Source organism: Ranitomeya variabilis, chromosome 4 (assembly GCF_051348905.1).
Source record: "Ranitomeya variabilis isolate aRanVar5 chromosome 4, aRanVar5.hap1, whole genome shotgun sequence".
Classification (NCBI taxonomy): Eukaryota; Metazoa; Chordata; class Amphibia; order Anura; family Dendrobatidae; genus Ranitomeya; species Ranitomeya variabilis.
This window is the reverse complement of record NC_135235.1, coordinates 306,949,823-306,973,619: the sequence shown is the minus strand read 5'-3', so window position 1 is coordinate 306,973,619 and position 23,797 is coordinate 306,949,823. Positions and strand designations below refer to the sequence as shown.

The 23,797-nt window shown below is 47.2% G+C and overlaps 1 protein-coding gene across 1 annotated transcript in view; it reads right to left on the bottom strand.

Annotated features, from left to right (window-relative positions):
• LOC143767857 (germ cell nuclear acidic protein-like) overlaps window positions 1-23,797 on the bottom strand; it is a 200,487-nt gene that overhangs the window by 3,839 nt on the left and 172,851 nt on the right. Inside the window, exons 2-3 of the mRNA XM_077256380.1 lie at window positions 459-540; window positions 355-388 (exon numbers count right to left, since the gene is read on the bottom strand). Of these exons, the coding sequence (XP_077112495.1) occupies window positions 355-388; window positions 459-540 (116 nt within the window). The remainder of the gene's footprint in view (window positions 1-354; window positions 389-458; window positions 541-23,797) is intronic.

Here is a 23,797-nt window from a genome sequence, read left to right as displayed (position 1 = left end):
AAATCAGTAAATATGAATATGCCCAATTTATAATCTTATCCCATATGCCTCTGTTTTGCATTTAGACGCCTATATAAATGTGTTCACCATTGGCCTTTGCTTATTTCATGTCCAGAGTATGACAGATGTAGGAAATACTTGTGATTAGGATATGAATATGGAAGGTGATGACATTTACTGGTCTTCATACAATATTTTTATGTATCCTGTACATGGACAAATTGTCACAAGTACCAAACCTGAGGGCAATCTTTACCCTGCAAACTAACCCAACCCATCTCCCCATTGTAGCTCTTTGGGATTTTTTAGCCTAAGTGTATTCTAATTAGTTAACAATATAAAATTGGAAATTACCTGATGGAAGTCTTCATCATCATGACTGTCCTCGCTGTCAGAAAAAACAATTATTCGCTTAAAGCGCTTTTTTTTAAACATATTTGAAAAACTCAAGAACTCACTGAAAACACTCCTCTCTCCACAAACTCCTACAAACACCCTCAACGGAACTTTGGATGACGGCGTGTTCTGTAGCGTTCTGTCCTTTGTGACATCATTAGAATGACATTTTTCTTTTATTTTCTGCTAACACTTTATTTAAATACATTTTCAAAACAATGAACAAAAAGAAAACCAGGTAAAAAGAACTATCCCTCTAATTTTCCCGATCCCACACATTTCCAATTATTAGGAAAAATAAACATAACCAACATTAAAAAAACACACTGATAAATTGGCAGAATCCTTATCCCTCTTACCCCAAGGGAATAAAAAAGAGTGCAGGTAACACAGCGCTGCTGAAGAATCGAAAGTATCCAGGGAATCCTTACAAAGACTTTTCTTGAGATTCATAAAAAACAGGACTACACGTTTCGGCACTGAACCAGTGACCTCCTCAGGCCTAGTGCCGCAACAAAGATGAGGGATCCATATTTAAGATAGGAAAGGGAAATTATATCACAAATATTGGTGAAAGTTCACAATACCAGGGAGAACTAAAAATCAAATCCATCATTGATAAATAACACATAGTTGGGTTAGAACCCAGAGCTCCAAAGTTAGGGATATACCAGTGTTAACCAATGAGCCACCATGCTGCCCGCAGTAGGTGGACTGTACAGGAGTGCTACTGCTTAATTTATGATGTTAGTAGACTTAATAAAAGGAGATTAAAACATTTCTGTTTTCTTAGGTGGTAAAATAATCCTGATAACATTTTCTCAGGAATGAATCCCTAGTTAGTATCAGAAGGTAACAGCACTAACCACTGTGCTATAGGACCACAAGGGAGTTGAAAGTGACTGTAAAAGCCGCCACAAGTGAAATTGTATTTTAAAATCTAGCAGTGTAATACAAATTAGAAAGTATAAAAAGGAAACAAATAATAAAGAAAGAAACAGGATCCCTGACATATGAGTGTGAATGATAAGAAGTCTAATAAAACCCTAAAAGGAATCTCCACCACCTCATTGAGGCAAATTAGATAAAGTCACGGTAACTTATATGTCTGATAAGGCTCACACTGCTTGATCCACTGTAACCTTACTGGAGCTTCAGTTGGCGCCTGCTCAATAAGTAAAATAGATATATGGCTGAAGTCAGGACTGTATCATTCGCAAAGTATTTAAACACATCATATTCCAAAATGCCTTTTATCATATTGATATTGGAGCTGTGTATGTTTATGCGCAGGTGTATGATTTGTGGAACAGTGCCACTCATCATACATTTGATGACCAAGGGTCACCACTAGAGATGAGCAAACTTTTCAAGGTTCGGTTCAATTCACCGAATATTTAGGGCACGTTCCCATGGTCAGTAAACGCTGTGGGATGAACGCTGCATACATCCGCAGCAGAGGCGTAGGGGTTCAGCTCAGGGGGGGGCAAAACATGTGAGTGGGCCCCTAACAGGCAGACATATCATTAGTGTAACCTATGTAGCAGCACATGGGCCCAAGAGATAAGGGGGCCCATTTCTACCTCTAAATGATGTGCAGTTCTGTATTTTTAGGCGCTCTTGGGCTGCAAAGGGCCCATATATTGTTTATGCACATGGGCCTTTTTCTGTCTGTGTCCGCCCGTGGTCCTTAACCAGGTAACCATGATTATAACTACGGTGGGTTTAGGGGAACCTCAGGAGATGAACGCACTGTTATTGAAAATAAATCTCTATACAATGACCAGCACCGATATTACTGCCATACGGTGACATATAGCAGTAGATACTAGTCCTGCAGGACATATAGAGATCACAGTACAGTTATAGATGGTGATATACAGAGGACGTTCTTTCTGGCGGAGTCGTTCACTTTTCCCATCTTTTCCATCTGGCCCAGACCGACATGACAACTCCTCCAGCCAGGACTCGTCTGCAGAGATCACAACAAAGACACATTTCACTTCATACATTTCCAGCCCCATCACCATCTATTCCCAACCTGCACAAACTCCTCATCCTGCTGATTCCAATGCTGAGCCGCTGCTGCCGTATGTGACCCTATTACTGCACCTACTGTGTGGTACAATAACGGCTCCTCTTAGTGCCCTCCAGAGTAATGCCACCACTGTGCCCTCACATAGTAATAATCCCACTTCTGTGCTCTCTAGATGGTAAAATTGCCCCTAGAAAATATTAATTTTGGGTGCATGTGCCCTCCACATTTTGTACCTAGAAAGTAATAATACTCCATGTGCAACTTTGATAGTCACATTACTGAGTGCCCCTCTTTATAATAATGTTTAAGTGCCCACTTAACATTTAATAATGTTCTCCATGTACAACTTCTCTATACACAGTATGGTGGACCCACAGATCCTCTATACACCGTATGGTGATCCCACAGCTCCCCTATACATAGTATGATAGGCCCACACTCTGTATAATGCTGAGAGAGCTCCACTATACAACACTATACATAGTATAATGAGACAACTGCTCCCCTATACACAGTATACTGCCCCCACAGCTTTCTTATAAACAGTATGATGGGTCCACAGCTCTCCTATACACAGCATTATAGGCTCACAACTGCCCTATACACAGTATAATGCTCCCACAGCTATCTCATATACAGTATGGTGGGCCCACAGCTCCCCTATACACCGTATGATGATACTACAGCTCCCCTATACATAGTATGATAGGCCCACAGCTTCCCCTATGCACAGTATAATGCTGACAGAGCTCCAATATATACAGTATAATTCCCCCACAGCTTCCTTATACACAGTATGATGGGCCCACAGCTCCCCTACATATAGTATGATGTCCCCCAGAGTTACCCTATACATAGAATTATGTCCCCACTGCTGTCCCAAACACAGTAGTATGACTCCCACAGTAGTCCTCACACTTTATATTGTCCCCCACACAGTATATATTCACCCTACAGTAGCCTCGACAATGTTTATTGGTCCTCACAGTAGCTCCCATACTGGATAATGTCCCTCACATTTCATAATAGCTGCCACAGTAGTCTTCACACATTATGAGGGCCATGCACAGTAGTCCACACTGTATAATGGCCCTCTCGTTAGCTCCCACACAGTATAATGGCCCCACTGTAATCCCCACGCTTTATGGTTGCTCCGTACAGTGGTCCTCACATTGTATGATGGCCCCCACACTGTATAGTGATCCTCTCGGTAGCTTTTATTCTGACATTCTGTGCATGTGCTGGTGACTCAGCCAATGCATCACCCTGCCGTTCTGTAGGCGACAGGCTTAAAGCGACCTGTGGTCTACAAAACGGAGAGCAGTAGTGCAGGGAGAGCTTAAAGGGACCCTGTCATGTAAAGTAATGCTATTAACCTGCAGATATGGGGTTAATCTGCAGGTTAATAACGTTTTGATACCATGTGGCACCCGCACTGAGAGCCCGGCTGCAGGGAGGAAATTAACTTTATTCCTCCCAGCAGCCTCGCTCTTCCAGTCATAGGGGCGGCGCCGGCACTTTTTCCATCACCGCTCTGTGCATAGAGAGCGGCGGCTGTAACTGATGCCCCGGAACAGACTGACAGCCACTTCAGCACCATCTGCCACCCAGTAGCTAGGATTCAATGCTTTGTAAGTGCCTACTTAATATTTAGGAGTCCCCCTATCTACAGTAATAATGGCCCCAGCATCGCTGATGAGAGCAGGAGGTCATGTGACGATTTTCTTCTATTGAGAGAAGTCAAACTTGAATGAGTTATACTGCGTCTGTCTGCGCCTTACGCTAATACGGTAATTATCCTTGTTATACTAATACTGAAATATTAACCTATTAGTAACGTATTAACGCTATTAACCTGCATTGCTATGCCTGCTATACTAATACATATAATAAAAGACCCAGCTCGCAAGTATAAAAAGCCCCCGACCTCCCCATCTCCAGTCCCCAAGACAGCAACTATTGCATATGATGGAATGCATATGGAGCACCCCCAGGTTAGGGCAATGGGGTACTCGGCACTGGGTCCTTCGGTGTTCTGCGGGGATGTCACAGTGGCCCGACCCGGTCCGTGGCCCTTCGAGGGACGTCCAATAAAAGGAAGAGTTTTTATGGTTTTGGGAAAGGTCTTTAAAGGGGTAGTGTTCGTGACGCCACCTGTGGTATTCGGTCAGGGTGACCGACGCTGCTTAGAGGTCCGCTGGGGTGATGTGATGGCAGCTAGATGGTATACCTTCCCACAGGTGGAGTGTATCCCCAGGGCTTCCCAGAAGTGTAGATGGCGATGGTGGATGATGTAAGGTGCAGTGAAGAACGAGGACAAAAGGTTGCAGTCTCTTTACCTTTTACTGAAGGCTTCAGCATCCACAGTGTTGTGAATTAGACTTTTTGGCTCCCTCTTGTGGTCACTAGTGGTATGACTCTGGGATTGTCTTTTTTTTGTTTGGCACTCACCTGGGTCGTTAGTCCAGGGGTGTCGCTATATTAACTTCCTGGATCCTTAGTCCAGTGCCTGGCATCGTTGTAATCAGATCCTTCTGTTGCTCCTGTCTGCTGGTCCTGGCTCTTGCAAAATTAAGCTAAGTCTTGCTTCTTTGTTTTTTGAGTTACTTGCTTGCTACTATTTTTGTCCAGCTTGTACTAAATGTGATTTCTGACCTTGCTGGAAGCTCTAGGGGGCTGGTGTTCTCCCCCCGGCCGTTAGACGGTTCGGGGGTTCTTGAATATCCAGCGTGGATATTTTAATAGGGTTTTTTGCTGACCATATAAGTCATCTTACTATATTCTGCTATTAGCTAGTGGGCCTCTCTTTGCTAAATACCTAGCTCATTCTTATGTTTGTCTTTTCCTCTTACCTCACCGTTATTATTTGTTGGGGGCTTGTATCCAACTTTTGAGGTCTTTTCTCTGGAGGCAAGAAAGGTCTTTCTTTTCCCTTCTAGGGTTAGTTAGTTCTCCGGCTGGCGCGAGACGTCTAGAACCAACGTAGGCATGTTCCCCGGCTACTTCTATTTGTGGTGCTAGGATTAGATATATGGTCAGCCCAGTTACCACTGCCCTATGAGCTGGTTTTTTGTGTTTGCAGACTTGGTAGTTATTCCTGAGACCCTCTGCCATTGGGGTCATAACAGTATGCCAGGCCGAGATTGAATGTTTAATGCATTGCAGAAGTGGGATATAAGAAAGGAAATTCTGAATTTTTTTTTTTTTTTCCCTCTCTCCCTCCCCTTTACCTCTGAGTGGCTTGAGCTTGCTGCAGACATGAATGTCCAGACCTTGATTACAAGTGTGGACCAGCTTGCTGCTCGTGTGCAAAGCATACAAGATTTTGTTACCAGTAGTCCTATGTCTGAACCTAAAATACCTATTCCTGAACTGTTTTCTGGAGACCGATTTAAGTTTAGGAATTTCAGGGATAATTGTAAATTGTTTCTATCTCTGAGACCCCGTTCATCTGGAGACTCAGTTCAGCAAGTTAAAATTGTTATCTCTTTTTTACGGGGCGACCCTCAGGATTGGGCTTTCTCGCTAGCGCCAGGAGATCCGGCATTGGCAAATATTGATGCGTTTTTTCTGGCGCTCGGATTGCTTTACGAGGAACCCAATCTTGAGGTTCAGGCAGAAAAAGCCTTGCTGGCTATTTCTCAGGGCCAGGATGAAGCTGAAGTGTATTGCCAAAAATTTCGGAAATGGTCCATGCTTACTCAGTGGAATGAGTGTGCTCTGGCCGCAAACTTCAGAAATGGCCTTTCTGAAGCCATTAAGAATGTGATGGTGGGTTTCTCCATTCCTACAAGTCTGAATGATTCCATGGCGCTGGCTATTCAAATTGACCGGCGTTTGCGGGAGCGCAAAACCGCTAATCCTCTGGTGGTGTTGTCTAAACAAACACCTGATTTGATGCAATGTGATAGAATTCAGACCAGAAATGAGCGGAAAAATCATAGACGTTAGAATGGGTTGTGTTTTTACTGTGGTGATTCTACACATGTTATATCAGCATGCTCTAAACGCCTAACAAGGGTTGTTAGTCCTGTCGCCATTGGTAATTTGCAACCTAAATTTATTTTGTCTGTGACTTTAATTTGCTCATTGTCCTCTTACCCTGTTATGGCGTTTGTGGATTCAGGTGCTGCCCTGAGTCTTATGGATCTGTCATTTGCCAAGCGCTGTGGTTTTGTTCTTGAGCCGTTGGTTAATCCTATCCCTCTGAGGGGTATTGATGCTACGCCATTGGCGGAAAATAAACCGCAGTTTTGGACACAGGTAACCATGTGCATGACTCCTGAACATCGGGAGGTGATTCGTTTTCTTGTTCTGCATAAAATGCATGATTTGGTCGTTTTGGGTTTGCCATGGTTACAGACTCATAATCCAGTCTTGGATTGGAAGGCAATGTCTGTGTCAAGTTGGGGCTGTCAGGGTATTCATGGTGATTCCCCGCCGGTGTCTATTGCTTCCTCTACTCCTTCGGAAGTTCCTGAGTATTTGTCTGATTATCAGGATGTGTTTAGCGAGTCCAGGTCCAGTGTTCTGCCTCCTCATAGGGACTGTGACTGTGCCATAGATTTGATTCCAGGTAGCAAATTTCCTAAGGGAAGGCTATTTAATCTGTCTGTACCTGAGCATACCGCAATGCGTTCGTATATCAAGGAATCTCTGGAGAAGGGGCATATCCGTCCTTCCTCTTCCCCTCTTGGTGCGGGATTCTTTTTTGTGGCCAAGAAGGACGGATCCTTGAGACCTTGTATTGACTATCGGCTTTTGAATAAAATCACTGTTAAATTTCAGTATCCTTTGCCTCTGTTGTCAGACTTGTTTGCCCGAATTAAAGGTGCCAAGTGGTTCACCAAGATAGATCTTCGTGGTGCGTACAACCTTGTGCGCATTAAGCGAGGAGATGAATGGAAAACCGCGTTTAATACGCCCGAAGGTCATTTTGAGTACTTGGTGATGCCTTTTGGGCTCTCTAATGCTCCTTCAGTGTTTCAGTCCTTTATGCATGATATTTTCCGGAAGTATCTGGATAAATTTATGATCGTTTATCTGGATGATATTCTGTTTTTTTCTGATGACTGGGACTCGCATGTAGAGCAGGTCAGGATGGTGTTTCAGGTTTTGCGTGAGAATGCTTTATTTGTTAAGGGCTCAAAGTGTCTCTTTGGAGTACAGAAGGTTCCCTTTTTGGGGTTTATTTTTTCCCCTTCTGCGGTGGAGATGGACCCAGTCAAGGTCCGTGCTATTCATGATTGGACTCAACCCACGTCAGTTAAGAGTCTTCAGAAGTTCTTGGGTTTTGCTAACTTCTACCGTCGTTTTATTGCTAATTTTTCTAGCATTGCTAAACCTTTGACGGATATGACCAAGAAAAGTTCTGATGTTGCTAACTGGGCTCCGGCAGCCGTGGAGGCTTTCCAGGAGTTGAAGCGCCGGTTCACTTCGGCGCCTGTTTTGTGCCAGCCTGATGTCTCACTTCCCTTTCAGGTTGAAGTGGATGCTTCTGAGATTGGGGCAGGGGCCGTTTTGTCGCAGAGAGGCCCTGGTTGCTCTGTGATGAGACCTTGTGCCTTTTTCTCGAGGAAGTTTTCGCCTGCTGAGCGGAATTATGATGTTGGCAATCGGGAGTTGTTGGCCATGAAGTGGGCATTTGAGGAGTGGCGTCATTGGCTCGAGGGTGCTAAGCATCGTGTGGTGGTCTTGACTGATCACAAAAATTTGATGTATCTCGAGTCTGCTAAACGCCTGAATCCTAGACAGGCCCGCTGGTCATTGTTTTTCTCCCGTTTTGACTTTGTGGTCTCGTATTTACCAGGTTCAAAGAATGTGAAGGCTGATGCTCTTTCAAGGAGCTTTGTGCCTGACTCTCCGGGAGTCGCAGAACCAGTTGGTATTCTTAAAGAGGGAGTTATCTTGTCTGTTGTGTATCCGCTTTTTGGGCTCCCCTGGTGGTTGCTGGTGGTACTGGTGACTTGTTTGCACTTTGCTGCTTCTGTTCACCTGCTTCCATCAGTGTTTGGGAGTTTCCTATTTAGCCTTGCTCTCCAGTCTTTTCCTTGCCGGTCATCATTGTAACCAGAGCCTTCAGTTGCATTTTCCTGCTACTAGTCTGCTGATCAGCTAAATGGACTTTGTCCTTTTGTTTTGTACCTTTTGTCCAGTTTGCAGTTTTTGTAATTCTCTGTAGCTGGAAGCTCTTGCGGGCTGAAATTGCCACTCCTGTGTCATGAGTTGACACAGGAGTCTTAAAGTAATTTCAGGATGGTTTTTGAAAGGGTTTTCAGTTGACCGTGAAGTCCTCTTTTGTATCCTTCTGCTATCTAGTAAGTGGACCTCTCTTTGCTAAATCTACTTTCATACTGTGTATGTCTTTTCCTCTTAATTCACCGTTATTACATGTGGGGGGCTGCTATCATCTTTTGGGGTATTTCCCTAGAGGTAAGCCAGGTCTGTTTCTTCCTCTACCAGGCGTAGTTAGTCCTCCGGCTGGCGCGTGGCATATAGGAAGCCGTAGGTATGCTCCCTGGCTACTGTTAGTTGTGTGGTAGATTTAGCTCACGGTCAACTCGAGTTTCCATCACCCGAGAGCTCGTTCGTTACTTATATGTTTCTTACGTTCCCTTGCCATTGGGAACCATGACAGTATGACCGGCCTGTATTAAACTTATTGGCAGAAGAAAGGAGAGAAAAAAGAAGTCTGTACATTTTTTTTTTTTTCCCTTTTTCCTCTATGCTTGCTCCTTAGTTGGATCAGTTGTATTTCAGCTTTAATTACAGCCTTTGCCTTTCTCTCCTTATAATCCTTGAATGGCTCTGAGCTCACCTGTTTAAAGATGGATCCTCAGAGTTTGGCTGCAGGTTTAAATAATCTTGCTACGAAGGTTCAAAATTTACAAGATTTTGTTATACATGCTCCTATTTCTGAACCTAAAATCCCTACACCAGAGGTGTTTTCCGGAGATAGATCTCGGTTTTTGAATTTCAAATATAATTGTAAATTATTCCTTTCTCTCAGACCTCACTCCTCAGGAGATCCTGTCCAGCAGGTTAAGATTGTAATCTCTTTGCTGCGAGGTGACCCTCAAAATTGGGCATTTTCATTGGCACCAGGGGATCCTGCGTTGCTCAATGTAGATGCGTTTTTCTTGGCTTTAGGGTTGCTTTATGAGGAACCTAATTTGGAGATTCAAGCTGAAAAAGCTTTGATAGCCCTATCTCAAGGGCAAGATGAAGCGGAGATATACTGCCAAAAATTTCGTAGGTGGTCTGTGCTTACTCAGTGGAATGAGTGCGCCTTAGCGGCAAATTTCAGAGAGGGCCTTTCTGATGCCGTTAAAGATGTTATGGTCGGGTTCCCTGCGCCTACAGGTCTGAATGAGTCCATGACAATGGCAATTCAGATTGATCGGCGTTTGCGGGAGCGCAAACCCGTGCACCATTTGGCGGTATCTTCTGAAGAGACGCCAGAGAAAATGACAGAGTTATGTCCAGAAGCGAGCGGCAGAATTATAGGCGTAAAAATGGGTTATGCTTCTATTGTGGTGATTCTGCTCATGTTATATCGGCATGCTCTAAGCGTACTAGGAAGGTTGACAAGTCCATTTCAATTGGCACTTTACAGTCCAAATTTATTTTGTCTGTAACCTTGATTTGTTCATTATCAGTTATTACCGTGGATGCCTATGTGGACTCTGGCGCCGCTCTGAGTCTTATGGACTGGTCCTTTGCCAGGCGCTGTGGGTTTGATTTAGAGCCTCTGGAAGTCCCTATACCTCTGAAGGGTATTGATTCTACACCTTTGGCTTGTAATAAACCACAGTTCTGGACGCAAGTGACTATGCGTATGACTCCAGACCATCAGGAGGTGATTCGCTTCCTTGTGTTGTACAATTTACATGATGTTTTGGTGCTTGGATTACCATGGTTACAGTCTCATAACCCAGTCCTTGACTGGAAGGCTATGTCTGTGTTAAGCTGGGGATGTCGGGGGGCTCATGGGGACACTCCTATGGTGTCCATTTCGTCATCTATTCCATCTGAGATTCCGGCATTTTTGTCTGATTATCGTGATATTTTTGAAGAGCCTAAGATTGGTTCACTCCCTCCTCACAGGGATTGTGATTGCGCCATAGATCTGATTCCTGGCAGTAAATTTCCACAGGGTCGTTTGTTTAACCTATCTGTACCTGAACATGCTGCTATGCGCGAGTATATTAAGGAGTCCCTGGAAAAGGGACATATTCGTCCTTCTTCATCACCTTTAGGAGCCGGTTTTTTCTTTGTCTCTAAAAAGGATGGCTCTCTGAGGCCTTGTATTGATTATCGTCTCCTGAATAAAATTACAGTCACATATCAGTATCCGTTGCCTTTGCTGACTGATTTGTTTGCTCGCATAAGGGGGGCTAAGTGGTTCTCTAAGATTGATCTTCGTGGGGCGTATAATTTGGTGCGAATTAAGCAGGGGGATGAGTGGAAGACCGCATTTAATACGCCTGAGGGCCATTTTGAGTATTTGGTAATGCCTTTCAGCCTTTCTAATGCACCTTCTGTCTTTCAGTCCTTAATGCATGATATTTTCCGTGAATATTTGGATAAATTTATGATTGTGTACTTGGATGATATTTAGATTTTTTCTGATGACTGGGAGTCTCATGTTCAGCAGGTCAGGAGGGTTTTTCAGGTTTTGCGGGAGAATTCTTTGTGTGTAAAGGGTTCGAAGTGTGTTTTTGGGGTTCAAAAAATTTCATTTTTGGGGTATATTTTTTCCCCTTCTTCTATTGAGATGGACCCTGTCAAGGTTCGGGCTATTTACGACTGGACGCAGCCTACTTCTCTGAAGAGTCTCCAGAAATTCTTGGGCTTTGCTAATTTTTATCGTCGATTTATAGCTGGTTTTTCTGGTGTTGCTAAACCTCTGACGGATTTGACTAAAAAGGGTGCTGATGTTGCCAATTGGTCCCCTGCTGCCGTGGAGGCCTTTCGGGAGCTTAAGCGCCGCTTTTTGTCTGCCCCTGTGTTGCGCCAGCCTGATGTTTCTCTTCCCTTTCAGGTTGAGGTCGATGCTTCCGAGATCGGAGCGGGGGCGGTTTTGTCGCAGAAAAGTTCCGACTGCTCAGTGATGAGACCTTGTGCGTTCTTTTCGTGAAAATTTTCGGCCGCCGAGCGAAACTATGATGTTGGTAATCGGGAGCTTTTGGCCATGAAGTGGGCATTTGAGGAGTGGCGTCATTGGCTTGAGGGTGCCAGACATCAGGTGGTAGTTTTGACTGATCACAAGAATTTAATTTATTTGGAGTCGGCCAGGCGCCTGAATCCTAGACAGGCACGTTGGTCGTTGTTCTTTTCCCGGTTTAATTTTGTGGTCTCGTACTTACCGGGTTCTAGGAATGTGAAAGCAGATGCTCTTTCTAGGAGTTTTGAGCCTGACTCTCCTGGGAATTCTGAACCTGCTGGTGTCCTTAAGGATGGAGTGGTTTTGTCTGCTGTCTCTCCAGATTTGCGACGTGCTTTGCAAGAATTTCAGGCGGATAGACCTGATCGTTGTCCGTCTGGTAGACTGTTTGTTCCTGACGAGTGGACCACTAGAGTCATCTCGGAAGTTCATTCTTCTACTCTGGCAGGTCATCCGGGAATTTTTGGCACCAGAGATTTGGTGGCTAGATCCTTCTGGTGGCCTTCCCTGTCTCGAGATGTGCGTGTTTTTGTGCAGTCTTGCGATGTGTGTGCTCGGGCCAAGCCTTGTTGTTCTAGGGCTAGTGGGTTGTTGTTGCCCTTGCCTATTCCGAAGAGACCTTGGACGCACATCTCTATGGACTTTATCTCGGATCTCCCTGTTTCTCAGAAGATGTCTGTCATCTGGGTGGTGTGTGACCGTTTTTCTAAAATGGTTCATTTGGTGCCATTGCCTAAGTTGCCTTCCTCATCTGAGTTGGTCCCTCTGTTTTTTCAAAATGTGGTTCGCTTGCATGGTATTCCGGAAAACATCGTTTCTGACAGGGGTACCCAGTTCGTGTCTAGATTTTGGCGGGCAGTCTGTGCCAGGTTGGGCATTGATTTGTCCTTTTCGTCTGCATTCCATCCTCAGACCAATGGCCAGACGGAGCGAACTAATCAAACTTTGGAGACTTATTTGAGGTGTTTTGTGTCTGCGGATCAGGATGATTGGGTTGCCTTTCTGCCGTTGGCGGAGTTTGCTCTTAATAATCGGGCAAGTTCTGCCACTTTGGTTTCTCCTTTCTTTTGCAATTCAGGGTTTCATCCGCGTTTTTCATCTGGTCAGGTTGAATCTTCGGATTGTCCTGGAGTGGATGCGGTGGTGGATCGGTTGCATCGGATTTGGGGACAAGTGGTGGATAATTTGGAATTGTCCCAGGAGAGGACTCAGCAGTTTGCTAACCGTCGTCGTCGTGTTGGTCCCCACCTTCGCGTTGGGGACTTGGTGTGGTTGTCTTCCCGTTTTGTCCCTATGAGGGTTTCTTCTCCCAAATTTAAGCCTCGGTTCATCGGTCCTTATAGGATTTTGGAGATTCTTAACCCTGTTTCCTTTCGTTTGGACCTCCCGGCATCTTTCGCTATCCATAATGTGTTCCATCGGTCGTTGTTGCGGAGATATGAGGTACCGGTGGTTCCTTCTACTGAACCTCCTGCTCCTGTGCTGGTGGAGGGTGAATTGGAGTACGTCGTAGAGAAGATCTTGGACTCCCGTATTTCCAGACGGAGACTTCAATATCTGGTTAAATGGAAAGGCTATGGTCAGGAAGATAATTCTTGGGTAACTGCCTCTGATGTTCATGCCTCGGATTTGGTTCGTGCCTTTCATAGGGCTCATCCAGATCGCCCTGGCGGTTCTTGTGAGGGTTCGGTGCCCCCTCCTTAAGGGGAGGGTACTGTTGTGTATCCGCTTTTTGGGCTCCCCTGGTGGTTGCTGGTGGTACTGGTGACTTGTTTGCACTTTGCTGCTTCTGTTCACCTGCTTCCATCAGTGTTTGGGAGTTTCCTATTTAGCCTTGCTCTCCAGTCATTTCCTTGCCGGTCATCATTGTAACCAGAGCCTTCGGTTGCATGTTCCTGCTACTAGTCTGCTGATCAGCTAAGTGGACTTTGTCCTTTTGTTTTGTACCTTTTGTCCAGTTTGCAGTTTTTGTAATTCTCTGTAGCTGGAAGCTCTTGCGGGCTGAAATTGCCACTCCTGTGTCATGAGTTGACACAGGAGTCTTAAAGTAATTTCAGGATGGTTTTTGAAAGGGTTTTCAGTTGACCGTGAAGTCCTCTTTTGTATCCTTCTGCTATCTAGTAAGTGGACCTCTCTTTGCTAAATCTACTTTCATACTGTGTATGTCTTTTCCTCTTAATTCACCGTTATTACATGTGGGGGGCTGCTATCATCTTTTGGGGTATTTCCCTAGAGGTAAGCCAGGTCTGTTTCTTCCTCTACCAGGCGTAGTTAGTCCTCCGGCTGGCGCGTGGCATATAGGAAGCCGTAGGTATGCTCCCTGGCTACTTTTAGTTGTGTGGTAGATTTAGCTCACGGTCAACTCGAGTTTCCATCACCCGAGAGCTCGTTCGTTACTTATATGTTTCTTACGTTCCCTTGCCATTGGGAACCATGACACTTGTCAGCCATTTCTCCGGATTTGCGACGTGTGTTGCAGAGATTTCAGGCTGGTAGACCTGACTCTTGTCCACCTGACAGACTGTTTGTTCCTGATAAGTGGACCAGCAGAGTCATTTCCAAGGTTCATTCCTCGGTGTTGGCAGGGCATCCGGGAATTTTTGGCACCAGAGACCTGGTGGCTAGGTCCTTTTGGTGGCCTTCCTTGTCACGGGATGTGCAGTCGTTTGTGCAGTCCTGTGGGACTTGTGCTCGAGCTAAGCCTTGCTGTTCGCGTGCCAGCGGGTTGCTCTTGCCCTTGCCTGTCCCGAAGAGGCCTTGGACACACATTTCCATGGATTTCATTTCAGATCTCCCGGTGTCTCAGGGCATGTCTGTCATCTGGGTGGTATGTGATCGCTTTTCTAAGATGGTCCATTTGGTACCTTTGCCTAAGCTGCCTTCCTCTTCCGATCTGGTTCCTGTGTTCTTTCAGAATGTGGTTCGTTTACGCGGCATTCCTGAGAATATTGTGTCTGACAGAGGATCCCAGTTTGTTTCCAGGTTCTGGCGATCCTTTTGTGCTAGGATGGGCATTGAGTTGTCGTTTTCGTCTGCCTTTCATCCTCAGACTAATGGACAAACGGAGCGAACTAATCAGACTCTGGAGGCTTATTTGAGGTGTTTTGTTTCTGTGGATCAGGATGATTGGGTGACCTTCTTGCCGTTGGCTGAGTTTGCCCTTAATAATCGGGCTAGTTCCGCTACATTGGTTTCGCCATTTTTCTGCAACTCTGGTTTCCATCCTCGTTTTTCCTCGAGACATGTGGAGCCTTCTGACTGTCCTGGGGTAGATTCTGTGGTGGATAGGTTGCAGCAGATCTGGAATCATGTGGTGGACAACTTAAAGTTGTCACAAGAGAAGGCTCAGCGTTTTGCCAACCGCCGCCGCGGTGTGGGTCCCCGACTTCGTGTTGGGGATTTGGTATGGCTGTCTTCTCGATTTGTTCCTATGAAGGTCTCCTCTCCTAAATTTAAGCCTCGCTTCATCGGTCCTTACAAGATATTGGAAATCCTTAATCCTGTGTCCTTTCGCTTGGATCTTCCTGTGTCGTTTGCCATTCACAACGTGTTCCATAGGTCTTTGTTGCGGCGGTACGTTGTACCTGTGGTTCCTTCTGTTGAGCCTCCTGCTCCGGTGTTGGTTGAGGGCGAGTTGGAGTACGTGGTGGAGAAGATCTTGGATTCTCGTCTCTCCAGGCGGAGGCTTCAGTATCTGGTCAAGTGGAAGGGCTATGGTCAGGAGGATAATTCCTGGGTGGTTGCCTCTGATATGCATGCGGCCGATTTAGTTCGTGCCTTTCACGCTGCTCATCCTGATCGCCCTGGTGGTCTTGGTGAGGGTTCGGGGACCCCTCCTTAAGGGGGGGGTACTGTTGTGAATTAGACTTTTTGGCTCCCTCTTGTGGTCACTAGTGGTATGACTCTGGGATTGTCTTTTTTTTGTTTGGCACTCACCTGGGTCGTTAGTCCAGGGGTGTCGCTATATTAACTTCCTGGATCCTTAGTCCAGTGCCTGGCATCGTTATAATCAGATCCTTCTGTTGCTCCTGTCTGCTGGTCCTGGCTCTTGCAAAATTAAGCTAAGTCTTGCTTCTTTGTTTTTTGAGTTACTTGCTTGCTACTATTTTTGTCCAGCTTGTACTAAATGTGATTTCTGACCTTGCTGGAAGCTCTAGGGGGCTGGTGTTCTCCCCCCGGCCGTTAGACGGTTCGGGGGTTCTTGAATATCCAGCGTGGATATTTTAATAGGGTTGTTTGCTGACCATATAAGTCATCTTACTATATTCTGCTATTAGCTAGTGGGCCTCTCTTTGCTAAATACCTAGCTCATTCTTATGTTTGTCTTTTCCTCTTACCTCACCGTTATTATTTGTTGGGGGCTTGTATCCAACTTTTGGGGTCTTTTCTCTGGAGGCAAGAAAGGTCTTTCTTTTCCCTTCTAGGGTTAGTTAGTTCTCCGGCTGGCGCGAGACGTCTAGAACCAACGTAGGCACGTTCCCCGGCTACTTCTATTTGTGGTGCTAGGATTAGATATATGGTCAGCCCAGTTACCACTGCCCTATGAGCTGGTTTTTTGTGTTTGCAGACTTGGTAGTTATTCCTGAGACCCTCTGCCATTGTGGTCATAACACCACAGTCCATGGTACAGACCACAGTGTAGGCAGAGTCTGGCCGGTCCAAAGACAAATCCAGAGTCCCCTTATCCAGGTTGAAATCAGTAGCCTTCCACGAGCGCCTGTGTGTTGTAGTACCTCCCTGCTGAGCTTCTCGGTAAGGTCCTCACAACTATTGTAGATGTTCTAGATGTTATTTCTTCCTCTCTGTCCCCCAGATGGTATGGATAGGACAAACCCGTATGACTGATGCCTGAGGTTTTTTATAGGGACCCTAGAGACGCCCCGACCCCCACAAGTTGCCACCGTGTCTCCTAGGTATTAAGGTCGGGCAGCCAACTTGGAATTGACTGTCCTGCCGGTCTCTGGAGCAAGGCTTGGAGACGGTTGCTCCCTCGGTGTTCCGGCCACCGGCTTCACGCCTCAGAAGAAGGCGGCCTTCTACAGGGCAGAACTCCTCCCGGTATTATCTCCTTGTGCTATGACTTAGTTTCTCACCCTCTACAACACAATTCTCTTCATGTAATTTCTTAGGATGCTGCTGCACGTGGGGCAGGCGCAGCTCCGTAGCCTTCTATCTAGGCCTCTGTCAGGATCCCACCTGTCTGCAGTTCCGATGTTCCTCCTTCCCTCTGTCTGCCTGACAGGTGTTGCCTGGGCAAAGCCCAGCCAGCTTCTCCCTAACTTTCTATCCATCCCACCAGTTTTACCCCACTGTGAGGCGTGCCCTAGTAGATAGGAGCAAGGCTCCCCCTGGTGGTCTGGAGTGTGAAGTGTGGTGTATGGTTTGTGATACCTGGTAGGAAGATCTCCTTTATTGCCATCAGACGTAACATCGCTCCCCCTGGTGGAAGGATGACATTACTGCAATGACCAGGACTCTGGGGCGCTGCACTTATAATCTCCATTAAACAGTATAATAATAATCAGCCCCCCACTGCCCTGTGCCCCCTCAGCCCTCATAATACCCTCAAATTCTCATATTCACCCCCAGTACCCTGACCCCTCCAAAAATACCCCCATCCTCTCATATTCACCCCCAGTGCCCTGTCCTCCTCTCCCTCTTCAGCCCCCACAATTCCTCCTTCCTCTCACATTTACCCCACAGAGCCCTATCCCCCATGCACACCCCAGCCCCTTGCCTGTGTGGATGTGCGGCCCGAGATCCCGCCCCGCAGTCTCTTCTGATTTATTCACACTGCGGGGCTTGGATTCTTGGGCATGTGCAGTACTTATCTGCGGCTCTCCCTCATCTCCCTCCACCTCTTTCCTACTGTGCAGCTGGAGCGCCCCCACTGCCACAGCCGGGCCGAGGGGTACCCGGTACCGGGCCTCTGAGTCTCTGCTCTGGGGTTGTCACGGTGGCTAGACCCGGTCCGTGGCCTTGCCGGTCAGTGGGGGACGTCTGGTGCAATGGGTGATGATGATAGTGGTAGGGGTGATGCTGTAGTGGTGCAGTGCAGTAAATAACGAGGACACCAGGTTGCAGTCTCTTTACCTCTTTACTGAAGATCTCTGGGTCCCACCCCTGACAGAGACCCTACTGTATCTTCCCCTACAACACCCTCTGCCACAAGGTGTTGCCTGGTTCCAACCCAGTCAGCTTTCTGATCTAACTTCCTGCCTGACCCCCAGTTTACCCACTATGGTGGGGAGTGGCCTAGTGAATAGAACCCTTAGCTCCCCCTGGAGGCCCGACTGTGAAATGTATTGGTGTCTGTGATACCTGATCAGATGAACTCCTTCAGTGCCATCAGACGTACCATAGCTCCCCTTAGTGGCGGAGCCATAGTACTGCAACGACCAGGACTCTGGGGCGCTGCACTCCCCCCTGGTTAAACACAGTACTCCGGGACTGGGAAGAAAACAACAATACAAGTTAGCAAAAAGACATACAGTTTTGTTGAGTGTAATAACAGTAAGTATACTTGAACAGAGCTTCCCTTTATGGGAGGTGAGGACACTTGAATGTTACAAACATAGTTAAATGTCATAGCAACATGCTATAAATAACTTACTTTTACCCAACCGGGTATTCTACTAAGTGCAACATTGTTGAACAATAATTTAACATCGCCTTTAAGGATGTACACTCTGAATCCGCTAAAGACCTTCTTATAATCACATTATAAGGCAATTTAACTTTTACATTCTCCTTCTTAAAATCTGCAGGACCGCCTGTCCTAACGGCACCAGACCTACTGCCTCTCCTTTCTGTTACAGGACCGCCCCGTTCAGCCCGGGCCTACTGCCTTTTCAACTACTATACACAGTATAGAGCATAACATTACTTTCAATTTAAGAGCACTGAGCCATCTCTACATGACTCCTATGAGGACTCAGGGTTTACCTTCTACCCCCATTGTCTATCAACATTATCAAACATTTTCTATGGAACATTAAACTTTCTTCCACCTTTCACTTTCTTTCAGGGAACATCATCAACATTTCTTCACAATTAACTAATCGGATACAGATAACTTTCTCATGTCAACATTATCATCACTTTCTTTCGTCAAAACATTATTGCTACCTGTCTTAAAGCAATATCACCGTTTAAGTGCAACAAATGAACATCCCCTTTAAGAGGGGACCAAGTCTCTATGAGGTAGCATATCTTCTCAAGCTACCAGTCCGTACTCAGCAAAGGTTCCAGTGTGGTATCTTCACAAAGAGTCCTTTTTTAAGTAAAACCAGTAGGGAGCACCTTTAATAAGGTGCAAACTATTTACAAAAAGTTTGTATCATGCACTGTTCATGATCCAGCAGTTCCTTCAGTAATGAATAAACAGGAAACAAAACAAAAAAGCAGAAGAAGGGATCCCGGGTAAACAAAGGGATCCCTTTAAGAATAACCCAGATCGGGTTTAAAGTAGCAAAAAGCAGGGAAACAAACAGTTAACTATGTACAGTTTCAGGTTTCCGAGGTTTAGTTGGACGGCTTCCAGGGCTGCACCTGGCACTTAACCCTTCTTGGCCTGGGCAAAGTGAAGTCCAGGGTTACACCCAGTGCTGGACAAACGCCGTTAATCCGTCTTTCATGTACAGTTAAATCATGCGCAGCGATGGAGGTCTGCGCAGCTTGAGTATGGGCATTTGCTGCAGCAGAGGTAGCGGCTGCTGCAAGATCAGTCACTGGAACGGAATCAGCAGTTGTGGCACTAGCAGTCACTGGAGTGGTGTCGGTCGTCAGGGCAGGGTCGTCCTTCATACCTGATTCAGATGCGGTCCCTCCGGTGCCGGTCTGCTCTGCCTCAGCTGGGTTCTGGAATGCTGGCTGCAGGGCCTCGTGCTGCGACGTTGTCATCTCTGCTCGCACCATCTCGCTTTCCAGCAGGGCCTTGCTTTCTGGCTTCGGAGCGCTGGAACTTCTTTCTTGCTCCGGACCAGACGAGGCTGCCGACAGATGTCTGGTGAGGCTCCTGATGATGGCCTTCTTCCACCCGGCCCCAGTGCTCAGCTGCGTCCGCCGGGGTCGGTCGCTGAGCTCGTCTACTCCGGTCTGTAGGAATTCAGCATCAGCGGTGGAGGCCTGGTTGCGGTGCCCCTCTGGGTGGCTGGGGGAGTCCTCTGCTCCGACCCCACGCTCCGGCTCCGGGCGGCTCGCCATGGCGTCCTCCATGTCGCTCACTCCTTCTTCCTGGTCCTTTTCCCGCTCTCTCCTGCGTAGGCGGTTTCGTTTTCTCTGTCTCTGCCCACCATTGAGGATCAGGAGGCGGATCTCGGCTGCTGACAGACACGTCCTCAAGGGGCCGGAATGTTTAGACTGGGCGGCCATTGTCTTTCGCGCTCTTCAGCTTGTTCATGCCCACTTCCACGCCCTTCTTCTTCTCCTGCGCTCTCCTTAGCGCTGTAATGGCGGCGATTTTGGCGGGAACTTTTGGCGGCAAGTGGCAATCCACAGTCTTTGCAATAAAGTACAGTTCTAAGCACAATAAATCACAGTTCCAAGGCACACATGACCTGATTCTTCAGGCTTAAGTAGATCCTGTTCGTGACGCCAAAATGGAGCGCCCCCACTGCCACAGCCGGGCCGAGGGGTACCCGGTACCGGGCCTCTGAGTCTCTGCTCTGGGGTTGTCACGGTGGCTAGACCCGGTCCGTGGCCTTGCCGGTCAGTGGGGGACGTCCGGTGCAATGGGTGATGATGATAGTGGTAGGGGTGATGCTGTAGTGGTGCAGTGCAGTAAATAACGAGGACACCAGGTTGCAGTCTCTTTACCTCTTTACTGAAGATCTCTGGGTCCTCAGTCCGGAATACGGTTCACCAGGCTGCGCAAGTCCGGCCGGTTCAATGGCACCTCCAGAGTTCTCCTCACAGGTGGAAATCGGTGCCTTCCTACTAGCGCTATGTGTTGTGGTCCTTCCCTGCTGTGCTTACGGAAAGTCCCCCACAACTGTTGTGTCTGTTTCTTAAGTTCCCTCACAACTCGATTAGATGATGTTCTGCTAATCCTCCGTCCCTCCCTGATGTTCTGGTTGGGACGGCACCCGTTTGACGGGTAGGCTCGGAGCTCTTCCGGGACCCTAGAGTCGCCCCTCTCCACAAGTTGCCCCCCAAGACTGCATAGGTGATTTAAGGTGAGACAGCCCGCCTTAGACTGACTGTCCTGCCGCTGTTTGGAGTATTGCTTGAAGCTGAATGTTATGATACTCCCTCGGCGTTCCGGCCACCGGTAGTGCGCCTCAGTAGGATGTTGCTTCGGTCTTACAGCACGACTCCTACTGGTATTTCTCCTTTGCGTGATCTCGTTTCTCACTCAGCACAATCTATCTCGCTTCTAATCCTTCCTTGGGTACCGCCGCTACCCGGAGCAGGCACGGTCCCGTTACGTTCGTTCTTGTTGCCAAGCCCCTGTCAGGATCCCACCCCTGACAGAGACCCTACTGTATCTTCCCCTACAACACCCTCTGCCACAAGGTGTTGCCTGGTTCCAAACCAGTCAGCTTTCTGATCTAACTTCCTGCCTGACCCCCAGTTTACCCACTATGGTGGGGAGTGGCCTAGTGAATAGAACCCTTAGCTCCCCCCGGAGGCCCGACTGTGAAATGTATTGGTGTCTGTGATACCTGATCAGATGAACTCCTTCAGTGCCATCAGACGTACCATAGCTCCCCTTAGTGGCGGAGCCATAGTACTGCAACAACCAGGACTCTGGGGCGCTGCACAGCGACATAGAAATCGTCAGATATGGACAGATTCCTATGTCCCTGCACAGGAGGAAAGAGGCGGAGGGAGATGAGGGAGAGATAAGTACTGCGCGTGCCCAAGAATCCCAGCCCTGCAGTGTGAATAAATCAGAAGAGAAGGCGGGGCGGGATCTCGGGCCGCGCGTCCACACAGGCGCAATAAGAAAGACATCAAGTGATGTCAGTGGACGGGCAGTGCTAACTGCGCATGCCCAAGGCCTAAGATCACAGTGCAGACGCCGGGAAAATTCAATAACGCTGAGGAGGCGGCACCCTGTAAACATGAGGAAGTAACTGACAGCTGCGGTGAGTCTGTGTTAGGGGGGAAAGACCTGCCCCCCTGACGATTTCAAGGTATGAGGGACAATTTTGATAAACGATTCTTTCAGCAGTGGCAGGAACAAGAACTAAAAGAGCCACCTTGTCAGAATGCAGCATTAGTGCTGCACAAGTTGGCTCTATTAGTTACAAACGCCTGGGGGGGTGACAGGTTCCCTTTAATCTAATAAATTCCATCCCCACTTACTGATGAAGTTTTCAGGCAGTGAGGAGGACCAGGAAGTGCCCAGATAGATGCAAGGAGAGCACTAGGGCCCAGTGTGCCTCAGCCAATCCAAGTGTGCAAAGCCAGAAAGTAACTGCAGCTGCTGCCAGCCAGGAAGAGATTCCTCGGGTGAGACCACATCGCACTCTGCAGGACTCAGGCTCTGCAGCCTGCCACTGTGCAGAGTCTATTAGACAGGGGAGCCGGCATTGTGCTGTTCTCTCCCTGACACCTTAGACGCAGTGGTGGATCTCACGGTGGGCCCCTTCAGGTGACAGGGCCCAGGGCAATGGACCCCTCTGCCCCCAGTAGCTATGCTACTGATCACAGCATCCAACCCGCAGCGTCCAGATGTTACAGCATAGTGGATGGGATTTCTTGAAATCCCATGCCCACTATGCATGCACCGACTCCTCCAGATCATCTGTGGAGACGAACATGCAGCGCGTCTTTCCAGACCGCAGCATGTCAATTTATGTGGTGGAGACACTCAATCTCCGCAAGATAAATGTCACCCGTACAATCTGATGCTCTGATTCCACATGGTTCAATGAACACATGTTGAATCCCCTGTGTTCAAAAGCCGGCAGCGCTTTGGACACAGCGGACATGTGCTACATTCGAAGCACTGCCAATTCCTGACCGTGGGCACATACCGTTAGACATTCGCTGAACATACCCGAACCTCATTATATTCAATAGAAGGCCAAATGCACAACACCTTGAAGTGAACCTATCAGCAGGATTTTGTACAGTAACCAATAGACACTGTCAAGTCAGCGCCATTATACTGAATAAAATGATACCTTGGTTGGTCTGTATCCATAAGGATGGCTCTAAAAGGATACAGCAGAAATAAGCCAGAAAAAAAACCCTGCTATAGATACTTCATTATTATTACTATGCTTCATTATTGCTGTCAATCTGACAATCAATCTGCTTCATCCTCCAGTATGTCCACTGGCTGCAATCCCATCACCCAAATTTCCTGATCCCACTCACCCTGTATCTGTCTGCTATTCCTGGTATGTCCATTGGCTGCAATCCCATCACCATCACCCATCTTTGCTGATCCCTCTCACCCTGTATCCTTCTGCTATTTTTTTCTCCCTGCATGTTTTCTCTCCTTAATTCTTTGATGCTAACACAGTTGGCTTTATCTTTCCATTTGGATCTATTTCCTGTTTGCATTTTTACATCTGACTTCTAATTAATCCCCTCCTGTGTCTGTGATCAGTCTCCCTGCTGCCCCTCCCACCTGAACACATCTGGAATATTTCATGTGCACTTAGTTTGTTATAAATTCAGAGTCACAGGTCTGTTTTGACCGTGGTCTGTCTCCATAAGGATGGCTCTAAAAGGATACAGCAGAAATATGACAGAAGTGAACAGAAGGTACGACTAACCACTGTTATTAAATGTACTAAATATCTTCCTCTTTGCTCCACACTTACTCATCATGCTGACATACGCTCTAAGAGTTTTGGCTTCATTACTCCTCACTCTCCTTCACTATACCCAAACCCCAGCACCCTCTAACCAAGTAATAATCTCTCCTTCCCTCTTGCCTCCCCACCTGACCTCCTCCTCTGACCTGCTCCTCAAACTCAGATCTCTCCTAATAAAACACAAAACAAGCCACCCACTCTCCTTCTATCACCTGCTCTGTCTTTCTCTGTTTCTCCTCACTGGAGGTGACATATCTCCCAATCCTGGACCGCCACATCTCATATCTCCCATTATAACCCCCTTCTATCCCTCCCAATCTAATATTAACACCCGAAATCTTGCCCACCTCAAACCCGTGCCATTGACGCCCACCACCTTGCTCCCTGTCTGTGGATCACTCTGGAATGCCTGCTCCATCT